Below are 24,281 nucleotides of genomic sequence, written 5' to 3'. Positions count from 1 at the left end.
AAAGCATCAATTGTAACGAAGTACATCAGCGTTTTAAACCGGATTACGTTGTTACGAAGTTGCTGCGATTGTTTTAGGGCACCCATAAGTAATATCAACAAAATCGAAAAGACAAAATTGGTGTTTTTGCAAAAAAAAAAAAGAATCGATCCCTTTCTTGGGGGTGGGGCGAGACACACGGCAGCAGACACCCTTACCATTTTAGAAGCTTACAAAAATATGTACCATCTTGTCTGAACATATACATATTTGTGAGAGCGGAAAAGTGGAAAAAAAAAAAACCCAGTCCCCTGTGGTGCGCTTTGCTGTACAACCCCCCACACGGTGTGTCTATGTACATATATAGATGTATGCCTCGCGTGGCGTCCCTTTATGGTGTGGGTCCCCCAAGTAAATTTTGGTTCATGCTTTTCACGACATTGTTGTCTCAATTTGTTTTAAATGATATAGGGAAAAAAAAGGTGTGTACCGAGAAATTGATCGTCTGAACAGCTAGCTAAAAAGTGTGATCCTACGTCTATGCTCCTAGCATTTTTGTGCTGCCGTTATATTAATCTGCTAACGCGTATACTCTCGAGTATCTTTTGGGCACGAGACAAAGCGTGGGCCTCCTCCACCTTTGCTGATAAAACAGGCGTACGTTAGCAAGTTGGTACGTTAGCCCCTTTGTACGTTAGCCCCTTCGTACGTTCGCACGTTCGTACTTTCACATGTTAAAGTGCACGCCTGTGTGAATTCATATATATATATATGTATATATTTATATGTATCATCCCCCCAACATGTACATACCAATATAGGTGCCAGCACGCAGCAGCCATACCACCAAGCAAGCTCCCTCGCCCTCCACGGTCGCAATCGTCGCTAGACAGGTGTGCCCTACCGCAGTTACATATGTCCCATAACTACTATTGACAATTGTGCGGGAAAAAAAAAGGCGAACATTTTGGCTACTCTTTCGTAACAGCTCGAAGGATTTGACCGCAAACGAGCAGGAGCTTTATTTGTGTGCTTGTACATATATGCGAGGAATTCCCCTCCCTCAGCTCGTATGGAAAAAAAAAAAAGAAAAGTCTCACTAGCTAAAATTGAAAGCAACACAGGAGAGACCATCTAATTGTGAATCAAAAATTTTCTTTTGAGGGGGGTGCAGAACTGAACCCCTAAAAGGATAGGATAAATAATATATATGTGCTGTACGGGGAGCCAATTGAAGGTATCTTTTTTTTTTTTTTTTGATTATCTACTCATAGAAAAAGGGGACCCATTTTTTGGCAACGCGAGTGCATTATATACACATTGCATATTCGTGTCGAGAGGTTCTTCACACAAAGACACATCGGGTGTGCTGAGTTTTGAGCTGCTATACCGTTTGGTCACTCTCCTAATTAACCAAAACGAGCACAAGAAAAGCACTACCTGAGTGGGACCGCGCCAGGCGTACACCTATATCTCTACCTAGTCGAATTGTGCGTCGTTGGAAGGGTTACCCCTTTTTGAAACAACGGAGGTGTAGAGCATACGTAGGGGCAAGAAAGGCTCACATAAGAAGCTCTTCAAAACGGATCACGAAAGAGGCTCTTCAAAACGGATCACGAAAGAGGCTCTTCAAAACGGATCACGAAAGAGGCCCTCCAAAACGGATCACGAAAGAGGCTCTTCAAAACGGATCACGAAAGAGGCCCTCCTAAACGGATCACGAAAGAGGCTCTTCAAAACGGATCACCAAAACAGCGTTGTCGCTTACCTCTCCAAAAACGCACTTGAAGAGAACACCACACAAAGTTGCGCACCGAGAACCGGAAGAGGGAGTGGACTCAAGTTTCAGCCAGCGTCCCCCCTGTAGATCCGTTCTTACTGTAAATTTATGTACCCTGGGGTGGGGAAATACAAACCGGTGATTTAACCAAACGAGAGGCAGAGTAGCACATCTATTTCCTGTTAGCTGCATGTGCGTCGCCTTTTTTGGCGATCCTTCCATTGAGGTTGCTTCGACCGAATTGGTAATAAGAAAAAAAAAAAAAAAGAAAAAAAGATACATGTGAAAGACCGTCCGTTGTACTAAAGAGAAAGTTTCTTCCCTGCGTGTCTGCTTTGCACAACTGCCCAATCACGTCAGCACAATGGGTTAAATGGTACACTCCGAGTGAAGATCACCCCGCTAAGGCATACCTTCTCCAGGCAAACACATGGGTCACACCCATTTTGCCGCTTCGTAACCCGACCTCCTTCACCCCCTTGCATGAAGAAAGAGAAAAAAAGGAGTGTACCTTTGACTCTGTTAATCCATGCTGCTGACTACCATCAGATCACATGTGCTCACCACATGTGGTGTCATCCAAATGATGTTCTGTTCCATCCATTAAAAGCTTCCTTCCCCGATGTGTGCACTTCCAAATCCCCTGTTTAGCCAAAACGTTGGTTTACTCACTTGCACCCTTCCCTGCATATATGCTCACGTGCAGATTTTCCCATTAGACGTACCTAACGGACAATGGAAAATAATGAAAGTAACCACACCAGTTACTACCAAAGCGTAACGTCGAACAGCAACACTATTAGCATTTTTTATGAAGATTTAAAGCAAAACAAAAGTGAAAAAATAAAATCACAAGAATGGAAAGGTGACAAAGTAAAATCACAAGAATGGAAAAATGACAGAGTAAAATCACAGGAGTGGAAAAGTGAAAAGCACGTTAGTGGAAAGAGGTCCAAAAAAGGATACCATTCTAACCTTGGGTTCTTTCATCATAAAAGGAAAAAAGCTAGTGAAAAGGAAAACAGGCAATTTATAGAAAATGACAAGATTGGTAATAACTACTCCTCCCAACGGGACTTAAAAAAAAAAGGTAACCTTCCGCAACAGAGTGGAAAAGGTTGTGGAGATAAATCCAAAGAGAGCTTGCTCATAGGTGGTGCATCTCCGGGTGGGACAAATACAGAGGGGAATAACAAATTGGGGCACCATGTGAGAAGCTCCAATGGAAATAGTGGACCCATTCAGGGGGGTGCCCTTAACGGAGGACATGGGAACCCCACGAAGCAGATGCATAACCAGGGAGGTCATGGTAAAGGTGATAAGCGGGCCCTCCACGAGAGCAATCATAACAATAACAATAGCAGCAGCCATGGGGAGGGAGTGAGACTCACCAAAGAATTGCTCGACGATCTGAATAAGAGAAACAAAATTCTCAGTGATGAGAGCGAAGAAGACGGGGACCATGAGAACCAGAATTTCCTCATATACGTGAAGAAAAGGATTGAGCAGAAGAAGGAGGAGGAGAAGCGGGAGAAAAGGGCGGAGAGGAGCGGAAGGGTAGGCGGGAAGGTAAGCGGGAAGATAAGCGGTAGAGTGAGCGGGAAAATCAGCGGTAGAGTGAGCGGTAGAGTGAGCGGAAACGTAGGAGGTGGCCAGGCAGGCGGTCAGTGGGGGGGCTACCTTGGCGCCCCCGAGAGCATCCCTCCCGGTCCCCCCAAAAGTGCAGACCATATAAAACACCACACTGGTACCCATGTGAATGAAATTATCGGAGAAAACGACACAGAAGGAGGGAACCCAAGCGAGGATCTGGAAAACTCCCCAAATGGATGCGGTAACGGAGTGGATCCTCGAAGTGACAACAACTATGATGATAACAAGGGGAGCGGTAACGGGAATCGAGAAAATTCCAATCAGGTAGAAACATACAAAACGATCGACGATAGTAGCTCCCTGTTTAGTGATGAATCCACGAAGGTCTACGTAAATAGGAAGAATCACGTAGAATTTAATATGTGTGAAAATCCATGTGATATTTGGTACGGGTTGAGAAAGAGGAATGGTAAGCGAATTTTTATCAGCAGTTTGGGTGTGAATGGTAAGAAGAATAAAAACAAGGGGGGGAATGCCAGGTGTGGCAATGTGAGGAGTGGCACAGGTAGAACTGGTCATGTTTGGAGTGCCAACGGCAGAAGCGACGGAATGAGGAACTCCAAAAAGAGTGGTAGCGGCGTTGTTAGCAGCAGTATTGGCATTGGCAATGATAGTGGCAACAACACGAAGGCCAAGACCAAGCCCAAGAACGTAGAAAGGTATTACATAAGCAAGAAGAAGGGAAGCAGCAGCAGTTTGGCCAAGCTAAGTCGAGACAAACCCAACAGAAAAAACGTCCCCAAGTGCAACATCAGATATGTTAAATACAGCGCAGAGTGGAGCTCCAGTTACTACTCCAACGTGATAAACAGCAATGATGGGAACCTCTCTGATAACACCATTGCTACGATGCACATTGATGGCAATTGCAAATATAATGAGGAGAGTAACGAATACAGAAGTGGCAAGGGGAATAACCACACGTACAACTCCGCCACGTATAGCGGTAATAGTAAGAAAGGGCATGGGAAAAATGGGCACAACAATATTTTGCAGTTCAATAAAATGGGCGGAGGGAATAATTTTATCATTTCTCGTAATGAGCATCATCAGCTAGCCAAAAAGTCTTCAAAAAAAAAAAGTAAAAAAAATATTATGACATGGTCAGGTAGAAATAACAATTATGAGAACAAACACAGGGTGCATTTTGCGCCGGTGAAGGGTGCTAACAAGAACATTTACTACGACAACCAGGCGACCAAAATTAGGATTAGGGGGGGATCCCTTGGATATTTGAGCGACGGTGGTGGAAAGGGTGCAGCAGTTACAGCACCTGACACTGCTGCGACAGCTGCTTCCAACGCTGCTTCCAACCCTGCCGCCAACCCTGGTGATGGACTCGACCGGGGTGGTCACAGCGACGGAGCTAATAACAAGGCGGACGAAGATGTAGGCCGAAAAAGTCACGCGGCAATCGGGGGAACAAACAGTAGCATGGATAGTAGTGCCGATAGTGGTGGGGGTGCTGGCAGTTGCCCCCGCGAGGAAAACGCACACGTCAGCGACCCAACGAGCAGAGACAGTACCCATTTAAAAAATCACTCCCTTTCGATGCACAGCGGGCTGATGAAGAAGAATGAGAACCCCCCCCGTGACGCCAGCGTATCACCAGATTATAAAGGCAAATCACAAAATGGAAATATCCCTTCTATCCCCTGTTGTGCCCCCATACGACAGGACCATAACGAAAATATTGCAACTAGTTATGAAAAAAATTACTTCAATTCATCGTGTGCGAATAACGGAGGCGAATTTCGTACTGAGGTCAAATCCAGTGTGGACAATGTGTGGGGTACAAACCAACATAAGGGAGTTGGGGTGAAGGGGTCATATCAGAACTGTAAAAATGGATCCAAAAGAATGAATACACATAAGACGCACAAAATAAATAACTACAGCAACCACATTAATAATGTTGGCAGCTCGTCATACAACCCCCCACTGAGCAACAAGGAGAAAGAACATGAGGGGAACTACTTGGCTCATGCGTTGCCCTCTGATAGTGCCGCTCCGCCAACGACTCGCATTGAAGCAAGTGAATACTACGCGAGGAACAAGGGGAAGGATTATGTGTGTGCACCCAACTTTCACTACCAGCATGGTGGAAAGAACGGGGCGTCGAGTTACCACAGCAATGCGAACAACCACAAACCATTTGATGTGATCAAGGAGGAGACGTTTATCATGGCGGAGGGAAGAGAAAAAATAATTTTCCCCGACTTTGCCTACACGGGTGAGCAAAACAGGAAGTACAAAAATTATTACTACAACAACGCTAAGTTTGACTTGTCTTATGAAATTGAGGACGACATACGGAAGCGGAAGAACAAAAAGTGGAGCGCCAACAACGCCAGCGGCAACAATGGAAACGGAAACGGAAACGGAAGCGGCGGTCATGGCGGCAACAGCGGTAACGGCGGCCATGGTGGCGCCCACTCTGGCAGCAAGTCAGCTTTTAAGAGCGCCAGGGAGAGGGTGCAGTCCATACTGGCCAGGCGGAGGGGCGTGGACTTCTGAGCCAACCACGAGGGCAGAGACCGGGAGGGGATTTTTGCCCATCACATTTCTGATGTTGCAGTGGTTCCAGCTTTTCCAGCTTTTTCACACTTTCCATTTTTTCAATTTTTTTGTTCAAAACGGCTCAGCAAGTGCTAATCCCTCCGAGGAAATTTGGCCTCCCCCCGAGTGGGCGTATGCGGAGTACCCATTCGTGTGTCTCCCTCCGGAGAGCGAGTGTTGGAACTCCGCGCCGCGGCCAGCAGGTTCAGCGGCTCCCCTTCCCGCGTCTTCTGCGAGCTCGCCCAGGACACCAATTTGCACCGCCATTTGTATATTCATCTGTGTGACCATTTTGCTTCCTCCTTTTGCTTCCTCTTTTTGCTTCCTCTTTTTGCTTCCTCTTTTTGCTTCCACCTTTTGCTTCCTCTTTTTTTGCCGCCCGCAACTTCTCACATGCGCATGCGTTGAAAGGGAAAGAAGACCCCCAGGAGAAAGAACGTACCGCTTTAAGCCTTTTAAAAAAAAAAAACAACTCAGTTGGGCTGACCACAAATGAGAAATATTTTTACACACCTATACGTGCATGTGTCCGTAAAAAAAAAAGAAAATGAAAAGTGAAAAAAGTGAAAAGTGAAAGATGTGAAAAGTGAAAGATGTGAAAAGTGAAAAAAGTGAAAAATGCTTCCCCTTTTTACTGCATGCGCAGTTGGGAAGTAGCGCCTGGGTACACATGTGCCCAACTGCGCGGGGGGGAAAAAAAGGCAGCCGTGAAAAAGGACAGTCGCGAGAGTAAAAATCGCGAGAAAGACAACCACGTGAAAGACAACCGCGAACGCAACAACTGCGTGAAGGACAACATCAAATATGCTGCGACATGCATTTAAAATTGCCCCCTTCATGAAAAAATGTGGAAAGTGTTAACAAAAGCGCTTTATCTCTTCACAGTTGTAAAGGGGTAATTTTTTTTTTCTTTGTTCTTCTTTGCCATCCTTTTTGGTGTTTTTTTTTTTTTATACACATTTTTTTTTTTTTCGCGTTTTCGCCATCCCACGTTTTTGCGCAGATTTATCTCTGTCTGCCCTTTCGCGGAGAGGAACGAAAAGTGCATCCGTGCAAAAACCGAAATTTAAAATGCGCCGAGCGCGTTCGTAGACTTACGCAAAAGATTGTCGCACCGCTAATTTGTGCACACCGTACTTGTGCGATCATTCCGATTTTTTTTTTTTAACTCTCGAAAATTGCTATTTGACACAGTTGACGTGTTGTGCAACTTTTATTTTTTTTTTGTACACGTCGCTTTATAGGGGGTGCCTGTCCAGACGCGGCGCGCGTGCCGTAGGAGAAGCCGCCCTCGGTTGGAGAGCTCCACATGCGCCATGTGCAACACAGACTCGGCGTCGCCTCTGCAGCGTTACAGTGCAGCGTATTCAGCGCGTCTGTAGCGTGCCAGTAGCGTGTCCGTAGCGCATCTGTAGTGAATCTCCACCGATTTTCTGGCAAACCGATGGGGCGCGCGCGCAAGGCGAAAAAGGCGGCCCCGCCGCTATCAAAGAACACGCTTCGGGTGCTGCACATAATTATGGCCATCGGCTTCATCAGTGCAGTGCCGCAAATCCTAACCACGGTAATGACGACCTGGAGAGAAGCAGAACCCATCGAATACAAATACATGTTTAGAGGGAGCGAGCACTCGTTGTACGTGGACTATACTTACTACGGGTTGTACAAAGTAATTTATGACGACAAGCATGTGGAGACGTGGACTCAGAGGGTACAAAATATGCGAAGCAAAGGAAGTGAAGGAATTCAAGTCGGGCGGAATAGTGAGTCTGCTGGAAGTCTATCCCTGTGGACATCAGCATGTCAGGAAGCTTGTCGAGATGCCATTATCAGACGTATAGAAGCCTACGAGAGAGTCTCATTCATCTCGTTAATTCTCCTGTGTGGTATTGTTTTGTCCTGTACTCTTATCATTCTATGCATTGGATGGAACATCCTTTTTTCCAAGAGTATTCTCATTTCGATGGCTTGCTTCATGCTCTCTTTTATAATTAACGGAGGCATAGGGACCTACTGGTATTACGAGACAGACCTCTCTTGGAACCTAGTGACTAAAGCTCAACAGTATCCTTTCCCCAAATGCTCCTACTGTTTTTATATCTTTATGATAACTACGGGAGTGTATGCCTTATGCTTTATTTTCCTCCTTCTCCTGGACCTGTACCATAAAAACTCACAAAAGAAGTCCCACTTAGATCAAATGGCTCTACAAAACAGGAACGCCATGAATGCCAAGAACTTGTACCAACCTCTATTCGATGGCCAAGCCAATATGATGATGTCCAGGAGTGCCAGCTATGCAAATCTTATGCCTTTCGGGAAAGGGTCCGAGATGGGTGCCCCCATGGGTACCGGAGTAATGGGAGGACCCCCGGTGCCAAACTTTTTACAATTTAACAAAGCTAATTTAAATCAATATGGAGGTGTAAATCATAATGGCTTCCCTGGGTTCAGAAATATGCCTCCTGGTATGGGTATGCCCATGCCACCTGGAATGTCCCCTGCTGGAATTCCCCCCGGGGTTCCTCCTGGGATGGGTCCAGGCATGGGTCCAGGCATGACTCCATCCATGCAGCATAATTTGAATCCCAACTTTTTCCCACAAACGCCAAGACAGTACTCCTACTCAGGCTCTCCATCCTTCCAACAGAACCTCCCCAACTTCAATACCTTTCAAGGCCAAAACATGCCCAACATGTCCTCAGGGATGTTCTCCCCGCATCAGTATTCCGGCATGGATTACGATAATATAAACAATCCCTTCAGTGTGAAGAAGCCCTATAAGTTCTGACCACCTCCTGCGGGCCGGTTGGCAGGCCGTTCCGAAGACCGGTTGGTAGGCTGCTTGACAGACCGCTTTGCAGGCCGCTTAACAGACCGCCTAAGTAGGGGAGAACCACAAGATGCGCACCTCACCCTTCCTGTCGTGGTAGCGACATTCGCGCAGACTTCCCACCTTGGGGGGCATCAACATAAACACATGCATAGATATTATATGCCATCCTACGTAACTGTGCCGTGCGACACACACTCTGTGTGCTTATTTTTTTTTTTCCCCCTTTGTGCCAAATAATTTGACTAAGTAAAAAAAGGAAAGGATAAAAAAAAAATTGTAAAAATAAAATGGGGAAGAATCAACCGTTTGTTGGGTAGCGGGAGAGAGGTGTTGAAAGCTTCTTCCTTCTTGGAGTGCCCACAGAACAGCATCCGCTTTTTTTTTTTTTTTTAAATGTTTTGTTCAAATGGTTGGGAAAAGGGGCATAACTGGACGGGCGGGATGAACACGCTCTCTACATGAGGGCGCACCGATTATGCCAACTGGGTGATCATACGTTAATAAATTTATGGCCTTTTTTTTTTTGTGCTTCCGCCGAAAGTGGAAAAGGCGAGTCCTTACCATTTGCGCACTGTCCATATGAGTTAGCGCCGTGCGTGGTGGGGGGGAGGATTTTATTTTAAAATTTGGGAAGCCAGTTTGTTCATATGGGTATGTAATATCATCACATGCGAGCATATACTGTACAATCGCGTATTTTTGTGAAATTTTTTTTTTTTTGGGGAAGCCACAAAGAAGGAAATGTTTTTCTCAGGGGCTCCATTGTTGAACCCTCAAGCGCGCGCACCACCAAGAGGTTCTTTTTTTCAGCGCGATTTTGTTTATTCGTCCCAGGGGATGGTAATAAAAGGCGCCCTGGTGGGGAGAAGCCAAACGTAGGGGAGCACCAAACGTGGGGGAGCACCAAACGTGGGGGAGCACCAAACGTAGGGGAGCACCAAACGTGGGGGAGAAGCCAAGCGTAGGGGAGCACCAAACGTGGGGGAGAAGCCAAACATACGCCCCCATATAGGTGACCCCACATAGGTGACCCCCAAGGAGAAGAACACAAACAGTGGCAGAGAAAAACACAAACTTGCTGCTGGTAACTCCACAACTGGGGAACAACCCAAGCAACCATGGAGTGCCTGAGCAAAATTAATCTCATACAGAAGGTAAACGCGGAGCTTTACAAAAGCCTGGGGGTAGAGGATGACAACTTAGCAGAATATTTAATCTACTTGTGTAAAAAAGCCAAATCGCTAGAAGAGTTTTGCAAAGATGTGTTTGAAAATGGAGGAGAAATTGAGCAGTCTGTGCTGAAGTACCTGTACGATATTATTAAGGTCCCCGTTGGGGAATTGGGGGGCAAGTCGTCATCCGGGGGGAAGGAAAACAGGAGAGATGATGACGAGGAGGAAGAACAGGATGGAGTGGATAAGGAGAGAAGAATGGAGATTAAAATGATAGAGAAGAAAAACGAGAAGATGAAGAAGTTCCACTGCTTGACCATCAAGAACGACGAGCAGTTGACCAGGCTGTCCGAGGGGAGCGGCGCGGAGGGGGGTAGCGACACTGCCACGGGCGGGGGGCGCCCCCTGGAAAAAAGAGGCCGCCACCAGGATGGGCAGAAGCACCGGGATGGGAAGCACCACCCGGATGGGCAGAAGCGTCGGGATAGGGACCACAGCCAAGATGGAAGCCATATCCGTAATAAGGACCGACATGGGGACCGCCACCGGGATAGAAGCCACAGCCGGGAAGGGGGCCGCCGTCGTGATAGAAGCCACAGCCGGGATAGAAGCCGCCATCGTGATAGAAGCCACAGCCGGGAAGGGGGCCGCCACCGCGATAGAAGCCGCCATCGTGATAGAAGCCTCCACCTGGAGGGGGAGCGCAAAAGAAGGAGACTCGAAGGGGCGGACGCGCGCGCGTTACGAGTGAATAACATTTTCAATGGAACGGTGAGCAAAATTATGGATTTTGGAATTTTCGTCTCCTTCCGAACAGAGCCAGGAGGATATAAGGAAGGGTTAGTGCACTGTACGGATATATTACCAAATAGAAAGAGAGTAGTGAACATGAATGAGAAATTCCAAAAAGGAATGAAAGTGAAGGTAAAAGTGAAGGCAATATTTGGAGAAAAAATAAACCTAAACATGTCAGAAGTGGATCAAAAGACAGGAAAGAATATCGTAAGTGACGATGAGGATGATAGAGATGAAGGAGGAAATTCACATAAGACAGGAAAAGAAAAAAACCAAAATATGATATCCATATTTGACGACCTACATGAAGACTATAAAGAGTTGAAGAAATACAACTCTGATGTATTTAATGAAGATCCAAAGGATACAATAAAATACGAAAGTGTTATAAAAATGCAAAGTGATTACTCCAAGTGGGAAATTCAGCAGCTAATAAAAGGTGGCATTATGTATGATGATCAATTAAAAAGGGAATATAAAAATATACGAAATGATGAAAAAATTGAAGATGAAGAAGAAATTATTGAAATTGAAGTGAATGAAAGGGAGCCAGCATTTTTGAAAGGACAAACAACAAAAGCAGGGGCTAAATTGTCACCCATACAAGTTATTGTTAATGCAGAAGGGTCGCTAGCTAGGGCCATAACTACTACCTCTGCTTTGGCCAAAGAAAGGAAGGAACAAAAACAAAATGAACAGAACGCCATTTATGATAGCATTCCAAAAGACATTAGTAGACCATGGGAAGATCCTAAACCTGAGTTGGGAGAAAGAACCATAGCAGAGGCTTTAAAAAATATTGGCAAAAATTATGACCTCCCTGAATGGAGAAAAAACTACCTACACAATAACATCTCTATTGGGGTTAAAAATCCGATGCCTGTAAATGAGCAGAGAGCAAAGCTGCCAATTTACCATTTGAAAAAGGACTTAATGAAAGCAATTGCTAAAAATAATGTCCTTATAGTCATTGGAGAAACGGGGAGTGGGAAGACAACCCAAATTCCTCAATACTTACATGAAGCCAACTACACGGATAAGGGCATCGTTGGGTGTACGCAGCCGAGAAGAGTTGCTGCGATGTCCATTGCCAAACGAGTGAGTGAAGAGTTTGGGTGCATTTTGGGTCAGGAGGTTGGTTACTCCATCCGTTTTGACGACTGCACTTCGAACGACACCATTATAAAGTACCTCACCGATGGTATGCTCCTGCGGGAGACCCTCAGCGATACGATGCTCTCCAAGTACTCCTTCATCATAGTAAGTGCCCAGAGGAGGAGGAAAAGCGAACCGAAATTTGTGAGCCAACTGTGGCTATGCCGCGTAAAAATACACCCCGTGAATTAATTCCAAATAAAGAAATTCTCCCCATGTCCAACCGTTCCCCTTCTACAGCTTGATGAAGCCCATGAGCGGACCATCTCAACGGATATCCTCTTCTGCCTTTTGAAGGTAAGCGGCGTTTTGTTTTTTTTGTTTCTTTTTTTTGTTTTTTTTTGCTTTGTTTTGTGTTTTTCCCGCCCCCGTCGTTCTCCTGCGTGCTGAGCCTGCCAATGACAACGCTTCGTAAAAATTAAAAAAGCGTTGACAGGTATAGGGCTTACAAAAAAGAGAGAAAATATACCCCGTCCCACAGCATGTTTAAAATGGTCATTTAAATTATTTGCAAAATGGACGAGGGAACATGTAACTCGCCAAGGAGTCGACACGTCAGTGGGGGGCTTCTTTCCGCAGAGCCCCTCCGATTTGCTTAACACGCATGCCGTGTGTGTAGGTGCACTCGTATGTGTACACTCCTGCCGGTGGACTGCTTGTACGATAATACCCGTTGACTGGTTTTACATTCCTACCTGTTTACGACCTTTACACCCCTCCCCGTTTCCTGCCTGTACTCCCCTCCCCGTTTCCTGCCTGTACACCCCTCCCCGTGCGCTTCCCCCCCGCAGGACGTCGTCAAGAGGAGGCCCGACTTCAAGCTGATCGTGACGTCCGCCACGCTGGATGCAGAGAAATTTTCCACCTACTTCTTCAACTCGCCCATTTTTACCATCCCGGGGAAGATTTTTCCAGTGGAGGTACCACCACGGGGCACGCGAACGTCCAGCCCTGCGTGGGGGCGATTCCCCCTGCGCGTGGCTGCTTATCCCCACGTGTGCCGCGTACCCATTCACGTGGCCGCTCCTCCCCGCGTGTGCCGCTTACCCATTCACGTGGCCGCTCATCCCTTCGTGTACCGCTTACCCATTCACGTGGCCGCTCATCCCTTCGTGTACCGCTCCCCCCCTGCCAGATTCTGCACTCGAAGGAACCCGAAAGCGACTACGTGGAGGCCTGCCTGATCACCGTCCTCAACATCCACCTGAACGAGCACCCGGGGGACATCCTCGTCTTCCTAACGGGCCAGGACGAAATCAACACAGCGTGTGAAATCCTGCATGAGAGAATGAAGAAGCTGGAGAGTATGTCCCCCCCGCCGTTGATCATATTGCCGATCTATTCATCCCTCCCCTCAGAGATGCAAAGTGTTATATTCGACCCGGCCCCACAGGGGTGTAGAAAGTGCGTCCTAGCAACCAACATAGCAGAAGCTAGTTTAACTATAGATGGAATTTTCTTCGTAATCGATCCAGGATTTTGTAAAATAAGGAAATATGACTCTAAGAGGGATATGGATTCTTTAGTGGTCGCACCAATCTCGAAAGCGAATGCGAAGCAGAGAGCAGGAAGAGCAGGTAGAACAGGTCCAGGTAAATGCTACCGCTTATACACAGAAGACGCATATAAAAACGAAATGGCAGAAACGAGTATCCCAGAAATACAAAGAATAAATTTAGGCAGTACAGTACTTTTATTAAAGGCATTAGGAGTTAATGATTTCCTTCACTTTGATTTTATGGACTCTCCATCAGTTGACACACTTATCCATTCTTTGGAAAATTTATACTACCTGGGAGCTTTAGATGACAACGGGTACTTAACCAAGTTGGGAAAAAAAATGTCAAATTTTCCGATGGAACCAAACCTATCTAAAATATTATTGACATCGATAAATTTTAATTGTGCAGATGATGTTGTTACCATAGTTAGTATGCTGAGTGTTCAAAATATTTTTTATAGACCTCAAAATAAGGCCCTACTAGCTGATAAAAAAAAAAATAAATTTTTGATGCCACAAGGTGATTTAATTACTTATCTTAATATATACAATAAATGGAGAGAAAATAATTACTCTAATTATTGGTGTCATGAAAATTTTATACATTCGAGGGCATTGAAAAGGTCACAAGATGTGAGGAAACAGATTCTTTCTATATTCGAGAGGTATAATTATGAGGTGGAAAAGAATCGAAGTAGGAATGACTCCGCTAAGTATGTAAGTATTTGTAAAAGCATTTGCTCGGGGTACTTTAGTCATGTTTGTAAAAGGGATGCTCAGCAAGGGTATACTACTCTTTTGACAAACCAACAAGTTTTTATCCATCCTTCTTCCACTCTGTTCAACAAGAACCCACTGTTCGTTGTATACCATGAGTTAGTTCTCACAAACAAGGAATACATTCGAGACTGCACTATTATACAACCCCAGTGGCTGATTCAGCTGGCGCCCAATTTGTTCATCCCTGCTGATGAGAAGAAAATCTCCAAAATTAAGCTACGCGAGAAGATCGAGCCTCTGCACAATTACTATGAGGAACCCAATGCGTGGCGGCTCTCCAGGCGCAAGGGCTAGCGGGGTTGGGCGAAGCGTGGCAGGCGCCAGCTTGGGGAAGGAGAAGCGTGGCAGCCACCCGGTTGGGAAGGGAGAAGCGTTACAGCCGCCAGCTTGGGGAAGGAGAATCGTGGCAGCCATCTGTTTGCGAAAGGAGAAGCTCTACAGCCGCCTGGTTGGGGATTTTTTTTTTTCTGTCCTTTTTTGCCCCCACGATGTTCACGCGTCGTCTGTGTTTCTCTAGCATTCACGTCGTTTGTGCTTCTCTTTCCTTAGCATTCACGTCGTTTGTGTTTCTCTTTCCTTAGCATTCACGTCGTTTGTGCTTCTCTTTACTTAGCATTCACGTCACCCGTGCTTCTCTTTCCTTAGCATTCACGTCACCCGTGCTTCTCCCCTTTTTGCCGTCTCCGCACCAACCGTCCCCTTTCCTGTTAATCCCTGAACGAACAGCTCACCAAACATTTTTAAACGGAGGGTCTGCGCGCGTTATGGATTCTCCACCCCGCGGGGTGAAAAACTTTTCAACTACTGGAAGCCTCTCAAAATGGCACTTCAAAGAACAGCGGTTCAAATGGCACTTCAAAGAACAGCGGTTCAAATGGCACTTCAAAGAACAGCGGTTCAAATTGCACTCCAAAGAACAGCGGTTCAAATTGCACACCTTGCGCGTGACAAAGCTGCTATGGTGTTGCCGCGTATCTAGGGGGATCACTAAAAAAAATGAAGAAGCAAACGCGAAGGGAAGAGATATATCCCACTTTATGGTTACTCCTCCTAATAGTTCGACTTCAAGTCCCTTATGGACTCCGGTAACTCTCCCACCACCTGCAACGCGTAGAAGCCCGGGGCGTACTTGCTCAGGTCGTTGTATTGAGCCATCCAAGACTTGGTCGGGGTGGTTATCGCCATGAATCCATTGAAGTTCTCTGTCGTGCAGTCGTGGATACGGTGCCGATCTCCGGCCATCTGCAAGAACTTGCAGTTACTACAGCCATTCTGGTAGAACTGAGAATGGGGTGATGAAGCGGCGGTGTAGGCAGTGGGGTGGAGACGGCATAGCGGTGCAGATGTGACAAGGCCATAACGAATCTGCCGAACGCCGCATCACGCTGATTGGTCAGGCTAATTGGTCAAACCGCTTGGTCGCACCGCTTGGTCACGCCGATTGGCCGCGCCCGTGCTCACCTCCGCCTCCGTGCGCAGCAAACGGCAGGACAAGCACGCGCGCAGTTTCAAAGCCTTGTCCTCCTGCAGGGTATTCCTGGACTTCTTCGACGAGTCCCTGCACAGATGGTGGGGGTGAAAGCAAAACGTTAAGCTGTTCGCAAACCAGTGTTGGACGTGCACTTTAGTTGGGATTTCCCTCTCGGGGGTAAATAAGCATGGTCCCTGGGGTGATCATCTAATTAGGGTTGGGGATACCATCATCACTGCTGCTACTGCGCAGTGTCGCAGCTCCCATGGATGCTCTCCTCATGTTGGGCCTCCTTACTTGTGTTCCGAGAAAGGTTCATCGATTTTCTCTTTATCCGACTTTTTCCGTCCTAAATGGGAAGTAGCAAAATGGACATTTCGCAATTTGGCGCTACGATGCACATGGGCCAGTTGGCACTACAGGGACAAAGCTAGCCGTCCCGACGACATGCCCACATTTTGTTGAAGCTATACCTTTGGGAGTTGCCATTTTTTATCTTCTGTTCCTGTTCCTATTGTGCCTAAAATGCACGACGATGGAGGAAAAAAAAAAAAAAAAATTATACTCTATATCATATATGTCCTCGAAGCGCTTTCTCCATGTCGGCACTTTGCTCATACATCAATTGAGGTAACAGTCCCTCTTTTATTTTTTGCCTCCACGCTGGTCGATTTTCCATTTAAATGCGGTTTAAAAGGAGAAAAAAAAAAATCTACTCACGGGGCGGAGCGAGCATAGTGTTTTATCTTCACTTTTGTATGGCGATACGATGGAGGAAAAAAAAAAAAAAAATAACATATACATATAAATATACATATATGCATGTACATATTATATGTTGTATGGATCCTTTTTTGCGACAGATTGGGGAATTTTTCTTCCCCGAATGGTGCCCTCTCCTTTTGTTTTCGGTGCTTGATGTGGTGGCTACAATGGGTAAGCGGTATGGGGTAAGCGGTAAGGGACAAGGGGCAAGGGGCAAGGGGCAAGGGACACCCGCCCACAAAATTAGGCGAACCTTTTCCGCTTCATCGCAAAGGAACTGTTTGGTGGCACGCACGTGGCAGAGAAGTTGCCCGCAACACAAAAAAAAAAAAAAAAAAAATGCGAATCGTGCTCTCAATTTTGTTTGCGTAGGAAATCTTATCATGTGAATCGTGTAGGCGAAAGGTTATCGCAGTTTTGAAAGTAGGCGGTCGGACAGGATGCGGGGGTCCCTTCAAATGTCGCAATTGCATAGAGAGGACGTCCTAATGGGGAGGATCACTCTCCGAAAGCGGCGGTCACAGTCGGGGTGGCGGTCCCCTTTCGTGTTTTTTACGTAAGCGAATCGCAACGCCATTTTGCGCCAGTTTACCCCCCTTTTTGCCGTCTTTTTTTTCCCCAGCGAAGGGGAAATGCCAAAGGGACGCACATTGCAGTGGCGGCTAACGCGCGATATAGACACCACATACACACACCCCAGTGACATGCCTCACGACATATCTCTGGGAAACCTCCATAATGCAAAATAAAAATAGTAGCTTTTTTGTGCATGCCGATGAATGGCTAGCCCTTTTGGACAGTGTAACACAAATGGGGGGGAAATAAAAGAAATAACTTATAACCCCACTGTGCTTGGGGTCCTCCCCCAACTTTCTCGTCGTGCACACCACAGGATTAAAAATGCGTTCCCATTTCAAGTTCATGTCGTGCTTGAAAAAAAAGAAAAAATCGACCTCGCTCGTCACGTAAGTGTTATGAACATGGTCGCAAAAAAAAAAAAAAAAAAAAAAAAAAAGAAGCTAGCCAACTCTTCCATGGAAACACGCGAATGATCACCTCTCCCATGGAAACACGCGAATGACCACCTCTCCCACTCAAATCGGCACAACACCGCTGCAAAGTCAAACCCGCGCGCGCTTTCCGGAGGGCTCGTTCCCGCCCTGCAACTCGTTACGGAAGTCCGCATTGTACTGCATCAGCAGTCTCTGCAAGTGCATCTCGCGCGACACGATGGTCTGGTTATAGTACAGCTTCCCGAATAGCAACTTCTTGCTCGTGCACCCCTGTAGGGACTTTCTAATGTCGGCGATGAACTTACCGATCGATTCGTCTCCGCCGTGTCCCCCACCCCTCTCGTCCGCCTCATCATCCGAAACGTTGTCGCACTTTTCTGTGTAGTTCAGGAGGGCAGAAACGTTGGGGGGCTTTAGGATTTTAAAAAATGAGCAGAAGGTGTTCACGGCGATGATGAACTTAAGGTAGTACTCCTGCAGAATCTGCGTGCAGAGAGGCGGGCCGCCCGTCGGGGAAGCGGCGGTTGTTGGGGAAGCGGCGCTTAGTGGTGACCCTGACGGTGCCGCTGATGGTGATCCTGATGGTGACGCCGCCCCCCCCTCCGCGGTGCCGTCCACCTTGACGTTGACGAAGAGGACAAACAAGTTATACAGGTCCACCGTCTTGTTGCAGCGCTCGTAAATCCGGTACACGTTAATCAAGTCCTCCAGCGTCGAAACGTTGTCGTAGTAGGGGTTAAGGTACACCTTGCCGTCGCCCACTATGTTCGTGCTCATGTCCGCATTGGTTAAGTTCTCCGGGAAGGAGCAGCACGAACAGATGAGGCTCCCCGTCTTGTAGGGATTCGTGTAGCATAGGGTCTGGAGAAGCTCCGTCTTTATATCCCTAGTCATGAGATCTGTAAACTCTTTATCCGGTTTGTGCATCACCATTTCGTATGCCAAAGGGTGACAATACAATGGAGGTAGGAGAAGCATGCTCAGGTATTCATGTAAAAATAGGTTTATCGAGTTTGAGATGTCTTCTACATTCACTCTCCTCTCTGTCTCGTCTCTCAACCCTCTTTTCAAGCTGCTGTTCTGGATGGTCAGGTATCTCTTGTACGCCTTTTTCTTCTCAGACATGCCTTTTTTCCGGTGCCCCATCAAAGGAGAGTACGAGTACTGTTCCCCATCGACATCATCACCACCTCCCGCACCTGTAGTAGTACTTCCACTTTGGCTATTTACCCTCTGCTGACTCAAGAAAGTCCGAACCATTTCTATCAAGTCATCCAGCTTAAATAACAACGAGTAGTAGACAGAAAAGGAAAAGGAGTACCCTCCGCAGGAGGAGGAGCATTTGGCAAAATCATCATTCGTGAAGAGATCCTTCTCCTTCTCTTTCTCTTTCTCCTTCAGCAAAAATAAGTAATCCTCCAAGTTATACACAAGAGCATATACCCTCGTGTAGTAATTCTTAAACTGTTTGAGGATGTCTAGCAGCACTTCCTGATTCTTGAAGCAATATGGAGTGACAATATCGATTAAAAAGCTCACACATTTTTTTACATCATTTTCGACTACCTTGTAAATTTCTTCTATGTAGAGGATGCTGCTATTATCTTTCCACTTTACCTTCTCAAAGTTCAGGAAGAGTCTCCTAAAATAATCTACCCGTTTTATTGAATTACTGAATTCAGTTTTACACTTAATAATCGTATCGATCAGATTTATCGCTATGTTGAAGGCGTATTTCCTTTCTATGAGCTGAAGGACAGCTCTAGGTAAGGCCATCTCACAGAGGTACTTGTTAATCTCCTGCACGCTGTCCACATCGTGAAGATTGCTCAGGTTCTTCTCATCTGTACTGTCCAGCAGCGCGTCTATTTCGCTCTTCAAACTGCTTTTCAATTTTTCATTTTGGTACGAGTAGACCAGATCCTTGAAAGGGTGGTCAAACCACCAGTTTATGGTGCTCGCCTTGAATTGCCACGCGAGCAGGCTTCTCCTGTCCATGTTTTTTTTCCTTTTTTCCATCGGTGGAGCACTCGGGTCGCTCCCCTCCGCGCAGGCAAATTCGGATGCCTCCAAAGTGTTGTCGTTCTCCCACTTCGTTCGCTTCTCCCATGCAGGTTGATGCCCACTCGAGGGGTCCCCCTCCGCCTCTTTTCCTGCCACCGAGTTCGAGACCCCGGCAGCGACCCCAGCAGCGACCCCAGCGGCGACAGTACCGTCACCCCCCGGTTGGGTGCATCCCCTGGAAACTTCATCCTTCACACTCTTCCTCTTCTGATTGGACTGAGAAACACTACCCCGGTTGGCCTTCCTCTTCAGCGTGAAGCTATCTATCTCCGTGTCAGAATTGGTCGGGGTGTGTACTATGGAGTCCTTCCCATGCAGAGTGAAATAATTTTGCACAAGGACAGAGGAATATTTCCGCTTCAGGTAGGACAAGTGGGCGTAGTAAATGTTGGCCGAGTAGCAGAGGCATATGATCTTCCTGTGGAGGGCCCTCATGTCAAATTTGGCGTAATCACTGAATGACTTCTGATTCGATCGCACGAAGGTGTACGGGGAGTACTCCGTGGCGGGTTCGCCCCCCCCGAGGCCACCACCCAAGTAGTACCCAATCGGGAGGGACAAGAAGGAAAACAAGTTATTGTCATAAAACTCCTTCGTCAGGATGTACAAAATATGAACCAAGTGACTAATCGATTGGTTATTCTTATGCAGCAGTAGCTTTATCGCATGCATTGTTCGAAAATTTAGAATAAATGGCAAGGTATCTCCGAAGAGCAAGTCATCACACACCCTCTCGCAAATGAGCTTATTATTCAAAATATCGATGGTCTTAATGCGTAGCTTACTCTGCGTGTCTGGAGTTGTGATTCTGCTGAAGAAGAAGGAGGGAGTCGATACTCCCAGGATAACACTAAGACACAGTTTGTTTTCTATCCGTAAATTTATTAACACATTTAAAATACCATTCAGTACGTTTATGTTGAAATACTCGCAATCATGGATCAGAATTATTACTCGAACTTTTTTCCTCCCATCTTCGAAGTAATCATTTTGTTTACTATATAATGCCATCTCTGCATGAGTTAACAAAAAATCGTCATTTTGGTCCCTCATTTGGCTGTATATATCACACATATCCATCGACCTAGCAATACTCTTCTCACTGTTTTTCTCTCCTTCCCTTTTTTTATCAATTTCGCTCATCTGACGATATAGTTCGATCAGCTTGTCTATGCTCACCATGTTTTTACTCACTTTGTAATAATTGGAGGAGTGCCCCTCTCCTCCTCCTCCATTGGGAATAAATGGGCAAGATGAAATATCCCTCCTCTTTCCATTACGAGGACTAACCTCCGAATCGTTACTGCCCATCCGTCTAGGACTCACCCGAACTTCACCAGGGTAATCCTTCTCCCCATTTGATCCCCTCTTTCTTCTGTATCTAGCCAAAAATGCCCTCGTCTTGTACTCCCTGTACAGCTGACTGTATATATTATAAATAGCCGCATTCACATTATTTGACGTGCTTGAATTGAGAGAGCACAAGTACACATCATTCTCATCATACGATTCGAATTGGTTCAGAGTATCCTCGTCGAATCTTCCATTTAGGCGCCTTTTCTTTTCCCTACTATGTCCTTCTACCCCCTCCTTGTGTGCACTCACCCACGAATGATCGCCTTTGATTTGTGCCCCATCCTGCTGCTTCTCCTCCTGCTGCTGCCCATGCTGTTCTTCCTCCTCCCCCGAGGGGGGTGACTTTCCCCCTCCGCTGCTCATGTCCGATTCGCCCCATGCTTCGTCTCCTCCCTTGAGAGACTTCAAAAGGTTCAACCCAGAGTGGGGAGTGGCGGAAGCGGCTGGAGTGGCGACAGTGCCGGTAGTGCCGTTAGCACCGATAGTGTCGGCATGGACGCTTTCCCCGTTATGGGTTCCTCTGTGAATTCCTCCGCCTCCTGCTGCTCCTCCCCCCCGTCTACCCCCCTTGTTGTAATTCCATTTCTTCAACTCGTACGACAGCGCATCGATGATTATCTCGTGGTCCGCTACATTCGTCCCCGCCGTCATCAAAATCAGCGGCAGATACTCATGGTTCGAAACTGAGTAGGAATATATTTCCTCAAACACATTACTCAAATTTTTGGAAATCTGGATGTCTATTTCTTTTTGTATTTTATCGATAATGCATGACCATGTAAGGCGAAACGCTTTGTTCCTCAGCAAAAAGCTATTTATTTCGCTCTCGTTCAGCAGGTTGATGTCGTTCTTCCCGGATTGCTCACCCTTCCTATTTTTGTAATTTCCTAACAGGGGTAATACCACTGGGTTGTATTTATTAAAAATATTTTTTCTCCTATCATTGAGGGTATTCTTTGTCTTTTTTTTGTTGCTGCTTTCTAAGTACTCTTTGTTCGCTGTCTTTAGGATGAACCCTCTTCCCTTGTACACCGTGTTTCTGCGTTCATTATTCATTTTATGCCTCCAGTGCAAAATTCGGGGATGGGAATTGTGTCCTCTACCTATGCTCAGTATCGTTTCGCCACGTTCGCTTTGTCTACCCAAGTCGCGCTCTTCCCTTCGATGGTCTCCTTCTTTCTGATGCGTTTCGCCACGCTCGCTTAGTTCTTCCTTCAGCGCAGCTACTCGCGAAATGGAAAAGCGCCTAAGGGGGTGACCTCTTGGCAGTTCCCTCAATATAGGCAATTGCAAAGTGGCGCGGGGGGGAAAAAAAAATACCTACAAATTGAGGAGTCACTCTCTGGTGCGGCTGTCCAAATGGTGAGGTGAACACAAAAATTGATGCGTAAGTTGGTACTCCACTTCGTACAGGTGCGATCCGCTGCGTATAGGCACACACCAATGGCCGCTAAACACGTGGAGAAATTAGTTGGTGAAGTGCCTCTAACGGTAGTCGAACGGCACACCCTCTATTGTTTAATCGACTCGCACGAGCGCACACGTGAACAATGCTAATCTGAAACAATTGACGATGTCTTTCTCGTGGTGGCTAGACGAGCTTTTCCTTCACATGCATACAAATCGGAGAAGGTGCGTCCAGGCGAATACACTAACGTGTGTTTAGCAACTCCAAGTAATTGTATACATGTAATTATCGCTCTTACGAATGTGTAAGCTCTGCTTTTGTCACTCAGAATTGCAAACGGAAAAATTTACGAGCGTGGAAAGCGGGCTACTCGTCCAAAGACACGCACACATACACGTATAGCAGCACACAGCACAGCGCAGCTCTTGTCAAAATGGGCAAAAAAAAAAAATTAACAAAATGCAGGGTGCGTTTTTTCTCCACGCTGAAATGCGATGTTAAAAAATTTCACACACGCGTTCGCAGGATTGCAAAAAAAAAAAAAAAAAAAAAAAAAAAAACACGTCCTTGCTGTCTCGCACTAGCGCAAGGTATTCGCTTTTTACGTTCCTACGTATTGCCCTCAACTTGTCTTAATTCAAAAAAGAAGCTGCCATAAAATAGTAAAGTAAAATAAAGCCTTAAGACGTCTCTCCTTTTGTGTTATTTATTTATTTTTTTTTTTTTTGTTATTTTTTTTTTCTTTTCGTATCTATATTTTTAAAAGACACAAAATTTTACGACGTGGGCACGGTGGAGAATAATCCCAAGCGGACGCGCGCATTTATGTGCTTTAATTCGTTATGCTTTTTTTTTTTTTTTTTTTTATTTATTTTTATTTTGTTTTTCTTCTTTTTTGTATGTTACGTTTTCTCTTTTTTGTCTGTTTTGTTTTTTTCTTTTTTTCTCGGCTTTACTTCACCTCACTGCAAGTACAAGCACAATACGACGGTGCGACTGGAGTAGGCACACGCTACATGCAAAACGGGCCAGCGAGAAAACAAGGACAAATTTTAAAGTCATATATCTTAATAACAAAAAAGGGAAAAAAAGATGGAGCGGTAAGTTTTTATAATTTATTTATTTTATTTAATATTTTTATTTTGTTTTAATTAATTTATATTATTCACTATTTTATTTAATTATATTTTATAATAATTTTTTTTATTTGTATATATATTTTTTTAATTTCGTTAATACATTAATACAATTATAAAATATTTTATTTATATTAATTAATTATATATTAGTTATTTTTATTATTTTAATTAATATATAATACTTATTAGCTATTATTTATTTTTATTTTAACGCATGCACACAGTTACGTATGAGCAGTCCCTTTGCTTTTTTAAAGTGCTTCGTGAATGGAGCATGTGTGCCTCGAACGTGCCAAGTAGGAAGCGCGTTCACGCAAACTCGCTAATGCATCACGAAAACTCGAAAATGCATCAAGCAAACTCGCAAATGCATCACGAAAAATCGCAAATGCGTCACGCAAACTCGCAAATGCATCGCACAAACTCAGTAATACGTCCAAGCGGACACGGTTCTAACACGAACAACAAAAAATTCCCTTAAAAAGGGAAAAACTAAAAAAGGGAAGCATACACAAAAACAAGTAGCAACAAATGGCAACAAACGGTAACAAACAACAGCAAACGCAACAAGCGCAACAAACGTAACAAACACGGGGTCTACAAACGGGAGTGTGGACGAAAACAAAAATGTTCAAACGAGCGTGCCGCAAGAAATGCAGGCGCAAACAAACGCGTACTGAAACAAACTTGCAGACAGAAAAAATTAGAAAGAAATGCAGGTAAACAGAGACAAACAAAGACAAACAAAGACAAACACAGACAAATACAAACAAACGCAGACAAATACAAACAAACGAAGACAAACACAGACAAACGCAGGCAAACACAGACAAACACAGACAAACACAGACAAAC

At 45.6% G+C, this 24,281-nt stretch overlaps 5 protein-coding genes across 5 annotated transcripts; 3 read left to right on the top strand and 2 right to left on the bottom strand.

Annotated features, from left to right (window-relative positions):
* Positions 1-2,494: 2,494 nt before the first annotated feature.
* On the top strand, positions 2,495-5,929 carry PCYB_062450 (hypothetical protein; the record flags this gene model as incomplete). Its single annotated transcript, XM_004221412.1, has 2 exons — positions 2,495-3,371; positions 3,486-5,929. The coding sequence occupies 2 exons, from the start codon at positions 2,495-2,497 to the stop codon at positions 5,927-5,929; spliced, it is 3,321 nt and encodes a 1,106-aa protein (XP_004221460.1).
* Positions 5,930-7,415: 1,486 nt separating this feature from the next.
* Positions 7,416-8,982, top strand: PCYB_062440 (hypothetical protein; the record flags this gene model as incomplete). Its single annotated transcript, XM_004221411.1, has 2 exons — positions 7,416-8,251; positions 8,919-8,982. The coding sequence occupies 2 exons, from the start codon at positions 7,416-7,418 to the stop codon at positions 8,980-8,982; spliced, it is 900 nt and encodes a 299-aa protein (XP_004221459.1).
* A 943-nt stretch (positions 8,983-9,925) lies between these two features.
* PCYB_062430 (RNA helicase) lies at positions 9,926-14,504 on the top strand (the record flags this gene model as incomplete). Its single annotated transcript, XM_004221410.1, has 4 exons — positions 9,926-12,034; positions 12,170-12,226; positions 12,721-12,849; positions 13,065-14,504. 4 exons carry the CDS (start codon positions 9,926-9,928, stop codon positions 14,502-14,504), a joined length of 3,735 nt encoding a protein of 1,244 aa, XP_004221458.1.
* Positions 14,505-15,260: 756 nt separating this feature from the next.
* PCYB_062420 (transcription factor) lies at positions 15,261-16,170 on the bottom strand (the record flags this gene model as incomplete). Its single annotated transcript, XM_004221409.1, has 4 exons — positions 15,261-15,491; positions 15,636-15,768; positions 15,979-16,030; positions 16,155-16,170. The coding sequence occupies 4 exons, from the start codon at positions 16,168-16,170 to the stop codon at positions 15,261-15,263; spliced, it is 432 nt and encodes a 143-aa protein (XP_004221457.1).
* A 1,397-nt stretch (positions 16,171-17,567) lies between these two features.
* On the bottom strand, positions 17,568-21,935 carry PCYB_062410 (hypothetical protein; the record flags this gene model as incomplete). Its single annotated transcript, XM_004221408.1, has 3 exons — positions 17,568-17,933; positions 18,078-18,531; positions 18,925-21,935. 3 exons carry the CDS (start codon positions 21,933-21,935, stop codon positions 17,568-17,570), a joined length of 3,831 nt encoding a protein of 1,276 aa, XP_004221456.1.
* Between the last annotated feature and the right edge of the window lie 2,346 nt (positions 21,936-24,281).

This window comes from Plasmodium cynomolgi, chromosome 6 (genome assembly GCF_000321355.1).
Source record: "Plasmodium cynomolgi strain B DNA, chromosome 6, whole genome shotgun sequence".
NCBI lineage: Eukaryota > Apicomplexa > Aconoidasida > Haemosporida > Plasmodiidae > Plasmodium > Plasmodium cynomolgi.
This window is presented reverse-complemented; position numbering and strand designations above follow the sequence as displayed.